Source organism: Elephas maximus, chromosome 11 (genome assembly GCF_024166365.1).
Source record: "Elephas maximus indicus isolate mEleMax1 chromosome 11, mEleMax1 primary haplotype, whole genome shotgun sequence".
NCBI classification, from domain to species: domain Eukaryota; kingdom Metazoa; phylum Chordata; class Mammalia; order Proboscidea; family Elephantidae; genus Elephas; species Elephas maximus.
Window position 1 is genome coordinate 87,058,519 of NC_064829.1, and position 6,037 is coordinate 87,064,555.

General features: G+C 50.1%; 1 protein-coding gene across 1 annotated transcript in view; it reads right to left on the bottom strand.

Moving 5' to 3' along the window:
- Positions 1-2,519, bottom strand: part of PARD6G (par-6 family cell polarity regulator gamma) — a 75,191-nt gene extending 72,672 nt beyond the window's left edge. Inside the window, exon 1 of the mRNA XM_049902137.1 lies at positions 2,353-2,519. Within this exon, the coding sequence (XP_049758094.1) occupies positions 2,353-2,424 (72 nt within the window). The 5' untranslated portion in view covers positions 2,425-2,519. The remainder of the gene's footprint in view (positions 1-2,352) is intronic.
- Positions 2,520-6,037: the final 3,518 nt, after the last annotated feature.

The window sequence follows — 6,037 nt, forward strand, 5'->3', positions numbered from 1 at the left end:
TGCCTGGAGCAAAGGCAGCAGCCCTAACCCTCTCCCAGGCGGACTTCCCCCAGGGGATCCAGGCCTGATTTGTGCCTCTGGTCCTCTTCAGCCATGCTGTCTGTGGCCAGTGCTACACAGGGACTGAGTTTTTAATTTTAATGAAATTAAGAAGCCACTGTAAAAAGACCGCACTGGTAGTCACACAAGACTACACATATGATAAAAAAAAACTGCATAGGACTAAATACACACACACTCAGAGCCCCACAGTCACACACACTCTCACACCACACACACGGACACACACTCCCACATACATATTCTCTCACATACATACACTTATACACACAATCACAATGCTCCCTCACACTGTTCCACTCATACACACACATGCTCTCACACACATACCCTCACACGACACACTCACCCATGCTTACACATATACACACTCTCACATACCACACGCTCACACACTGTGGAACATACGCTCACATGCTCTCACACACATTCTTACATATATACATACTCACATATACCACAGGCACTTAATCACACAATTTCCATGCATTCACACTTTGCACACACACAAGCACACACTCACACACACCACACACTCACACTGTCACACATACTCATATACACACTCACATGCTTATACTCACACACACATTCACACATATACACTATCACGCAGTCACACACACCATACACATTCACTCTCACACATATGTGTGCATCCAGCTGGTGAGAAGAATGAGGTCAGGGGAGTGCATCCACACCAACTTCTTGGGTCCGATGCTGCGCGGTAGCTGTGCGCGGTGTTACCATTAAAAAGGGGATCCTTATTATTTCTTAAAACTTCTTGTCAATCTACAATTATATCAAAATAAAAACTTTTAAAAAAGTAGATACCACGCGTGGCTATTGTGCTGGACGGTGCATCTCTAGAAAGTTACATTTGACCAAATTAAGGAAACTGGACGGTTATTTTTGCCTCCCACTCATGCTCGCAGTTTCCTCCCCCTTACATAACCCAAAGAGGACATTTGATTTCGGTGGGCACTCCTGGGCAGAAGAGGGAATGTGGCCAGAGTTAGAGTTAGCGTGGGGGAAGGGCAGGGTCTCCTAATGAGAAAGTAAGGGGTCGAAAAACAGCCCCGCCTGTTCTGCCCCTAGAGACCCCTCGGTGGGTCTGGGCAGCCAGGGGAGGGGTACCGCTGGACTCGCCTCCCGGGTTCCACAGACATCTCCCCAGAGGCTGGGCCCCAGGTGGGCGCGGAGCGAGGTCTCGAGCCCACCTTCCGCGGCCCACCCCTTTACAGAGAAGGAAGGTGGTGCAGAAAAGGGTGCAAGAGAGCTCCTCTTGGGCAGCAATCATTCCAAGGCCGAGCACCCCCTCCTCCGGACCCTAAAGGCTGAGGCTGCTCCTTGGCCTGCGGGTCCACGACTGAGACCTTCTTCTGCGGCGAAGGCGCGGTAGGGGAGCCGCCCCCGCAAAGGGCACATTCGCCTGATCCTATCAGACAATCGTCCCCACACACACCCGATCACCCGCAGGTTCGGGCACGCTCGGGCCGGGCGCGGGCGTCTGGAGGTGCAGGGCCTGGGGACCGGCCGGGGTAAACGCGGGACTGGAGGGCTGGGCTGGGGGCCTGAGGGGTCCAGTCCAGGGGGTGCCTGGAGCCAGACCCAGGGTTTGGGAGCCAGGTGGTGAGTTAGGGGCCGAACTCGGGAGCCAGGGGGCGCGCCAGGGGGACCAGAGGGCCCGGGAGACTTGGGAATCAGAGGGTCCAGGACACCAGGGAACTGGAGGGTGGGGCGGGGGTATTCAGTCCGGACTGGGTGCTGGAACTGGAGTCTAGTCCGGCGGTCCCACTCAGGACGCTCGCGGCCGGCCTCATCGCTGGTAAGGAGTCTCCTCCGCAACGCGAAGGAGGCGGCGCGGCCAGGGCCCTTTCTAAGAAGCCCGACCCCGAGCAGCCCACGGCCCCGGTTCGCCCAGGAAACGCCGCCCTCCCTACGAACGTGCAGAGCGCCCGGGTCGCCCCTCAGCTGGCTGAACAAAAGAGCAGTTTTGGCAGAGCGCTCCGGCCCCGCGCAAGCTGCTCCCGCTGGCCCTCGGCCCTCCGGCCGCGCCGGCTCCGAGCTGACCATCCTGGGCGCCGGCTTTGTCTGCGGGGCCCGCAAACAGCCAGACCCCTGTGCATCCCGCGGCCCCGCGCGGCCCCGCGCCGAGGGGCGGGCAGTGCACGAGCTCGGAAAGTTGTTGCCGGCGCCTCTCCCTCCCACTTTGTCAGGCCCCTCCGCGTCCTCCCCATTCATTTGAAGGGGGTGCAAAGCCCCCGGCCGGGCAGACCCCTCCGCGCTAACCTTGCTTTTGACTTCCACGGCGCTGCAGTCGTAGAAGCGCAGGGTCTGAGACTTGTGGAAACTCCGGTTCATGGTTTCGGCCCCGGGCTGCCTCGTCGTCGCCCTCGCTCCGCAGGGTCTGCAGAAGGGCTCTGGGAGCCGCGACCCTACCCGCCACGCCTGTACCCCACGACTCCGCTTCCTTGCCGTGCGCCCCGGCCGCTGTCCGGGTCCGACTGCCTCGCGCCCCGCGGACTCCCTGTGTGGCGGGGCCGAGCGGGGCTGGCCGCGCGCCTCCGGGACACCGGAGAACGCGCGCGGGAGGAACGGGGACGCCGGCGCGCACTGCCCCACCTCCCCGCGCCCGAGGCCCCGCCCTTGTCCCGCCCACCAGAGGCCACGCCCCACGCCCCGTCCTCCGCGGCCCCGCCCCGAAGATGCCGCTTGGCGGCCCTCGTCAGGGGCTCTCCGCGGGCGGGAAAGGAAACCTAGTCATCCTCCAACCGTGCTCTCACCGACCCGCCCGGGCCGCCTCGCTTCCTTCGTGCCCCGGCTCGCCCAGCCAAGGTTCTGTTTGGCCTCCACAGACAGCCTGGGAAGGGGACTGGTTTCTGGCATTGTCTCCGGTAATTATTTAAGAGAGTAATGCTAATGAAAACCACAGGAGGCTTGATTACACTGGTATTCACCTGTATATACCAGTTGCCCAATTGTAGGTAGTCTTCGAGGGGGGTCTGCAGGGAGGCAAACTCCTAAGGAACAGCCAAGCACAGGTCAAATTAAACGAGATAAGGAAGAGTCAGAGCACTCTAGGCCTGATGAGAAGTTTTTTTTTTTTTTTTTTTTTTCCAAAGGCAGCCCTTAGAAGAAAAGAACATTTTAGGAGAAAGATGGCACCGGTTGTTAGCAACTTCGCTGGGGTGCTTATTAATCAGAAGCCCCTGGAAAAGGGGCTGTCTACAAAACCAAAGATACAGTCCCTGTCCTTCAGGACTTTATGATGAACTAAGAAGACGTAACAGTTTTTTTTATTATTAATTATAATGTATAAAATAAATTATAATTTTAAAGTTATATATACTATTATAAGTTATACATTTAGTATAAGTTCATTGTAAAAGAAATCTGGAGAATATAAAGAAATGAAAGAAAACTGTTAAAATCACTCAGAATCACACCATTCAACAATCAATGCACCTAACCTTATTTTTATTGTGCTTTAAGTGAAAGTTTACAAATTAAGTCAGTCTCTCATACAAAAATTTATATACGCCTTGCTAAATACTCCTAACTGCTCTCTCCCTAATGAGACAGCACACTCCTTCCCTCCACTCTCTATTTTCCTGTCCATTTGGCCAGCTTCTGACCACCCCCCCCCCCCGCCCTCTCATCTCTGCTCCAGACAGGAGATACCAACATAGTCTCATGTGTCTACTTGGTCCAAGAAGCTCATTCTTCACCAGTATCATTTGCTATCCCATTGTCCAGTCTAATCCCTTTCTGAAGAGTTGGCTTTGGGAGTGGTTCCTGTCTTGGGTTAACAGAAGGTCTGGGGACCATGACCGCCGGGGTGCTTCTAATCTCAGTCAGACCATTAAGTCTGGTCTTCTTACGAAAATTTGAGGTCTGCATCCCACTGCTCTCCTGCTCCCTCACGGGTTCTCTGTAACACACCTAACCTTTTGATACATTTTATTTCAGTTGATTTTCCTACATGCATATTTATATAATTTACAAAATTGTGATCATTGTGTTTATCCAGTTTTACAACTTGCTTTTTTCACCTAATGTTAAGGAAAATTTCATTAAAAATTCTTAGAAAACATTATTTTTTAAAAGTTACACAGATAAATATAAGCATAATTTTTAATTATGACTTATTATGGGATATTTAAGATGTTTCCAATGTTTTTCTCTTATATAGTACTTTTTTTCTTGAATACACTTATTTGTGATTGTATCTTTAGACTTGATTGCAAAAAATGGAATTTCTAGGCCATAGAGTACACACAGTTCTAAAGCTTTTAATGCAGATTGCCAAAATGCAGTCTCCAAAATTTAATTTTCGTTTCATTTCACTAATAATTACCCTATTACATGCCAGGGACTATGATTACAAAGTCACAGAGTTACAATCCCTGCCCTTAAAAGAAAATAAGAGACTGGCCAGGGGACCAGACAGAGTTCTGAAATAAGGCCCACATGAAGAAGTAAGTAAGCACACAACAAGTGCCAAGAGATACACACTTAGCAGCTGAAACAGAACAAACTGACTTGTCTTTCAAAGGGAAATTTCCTAAACTGAATGTGGGTCTTTGGTCTTAAAGAAAATCATAGATTTATTGCTGGCTGCCAGCTACCAGTTAGTGTGAACAACATTGTTTTGTCATGAGTAGGAGGAGATGGTCAGGAGTCAGATATTTTAAAGAGAGAGGGACAAGGGATTGAGAGGAGGGATGAGCAGCATTCTAGGTTGGGGAGGGGTGGACCAGCAAGCTCAAGGGTTTAGGAATGGGAGAAAACCTTTGGAGAAAGAGCCCAGTCAGCAACAGATTCCACATCGCCAAGCAATAGGGTCAATACATTCTCCAAATGTCCAAAATGACCTTTAAGCAATCCACCTTTGCACATGGGCATGTGCTGGGAAGGGGCTGATGCCAAGTGTCTTCCACACACAGTTGAATCTCAGCAGCTCAAAGCAGAGAAAATAGAAGGTAAATTCAGGGTGTCGACAGGGCCATGTTCTTTCTCAAGGCTCTAGGGAAAGATCCTTTCTTCCTAGTAGCTCCAGGCATTCCTTGGCTTGCAGCTGCTGCATAACTCCATCTCTGCCTGTGTGTTCACATGGCCATCCTGCCTCTGTGTCTCTTCTCTTTCCTAGGACACCATTCGGGTTGCATTAGAGTCCACCCTATTTCAGTATGACCTCATGCTAACTTAACTGGTAACATCTTCAAAGACCCTATTCCTAAACAAAATCACATTCGCAAGTATCAGGGGTTAGGACTTTAATATCATCTTTTTGGGTGACACAACTTAATCCATATGAGTGTTCTACATATTTTGCAACAATACTACAATTATACTACAATTATCATCCCCATTTTACCAAAGGAAAATTTGAAGCTTCGAGATAGTAAATAATTCACTTAAGGTCACACAGCTAACAAGCTACAGAACCAGGATTTAAACATAGCCTTTTCTATATCCTGAACCCCCTGTTTTTGACCACTACTTCTTACTGTGTACTAGACATGTTCATTTGTAAACATGAACAAGTTTTAATATTGAGCAATGGGGAAGAAGTACAGTTGGGAATTGTCTTAGGCTGGGTTCTCTAGAGAAACAAAACCAGTAAAGTGTATAAATATATATATGGAGAGAGAGAGAGATTTATATCAAAGAAACTGCTTGTGGTTGTAGAGGCTGGAATGTCCCAAGCCTGTGGATCAGGATAGAGGCTTCTCCTGATTCACGCAGCTGCAGGGGATGGCGAACCCAAGATCAGCAGGTCAGAAAGCAGGGCTCTTGCTCACAGGCTGTGAAGATTGAGAAATCCCAAGTTCAGCAGGTAAGCTGCTAGCTCAAGTCCCAAGAACAGGAGGTCTGATGAACAGGAGCCAGCTGTAGGATCCAGAGCAAGCAAAAGAGCCAGAACATCTGCTTATATTTGAATGCAGACCACACACCCAAGGAAACTCCCTTT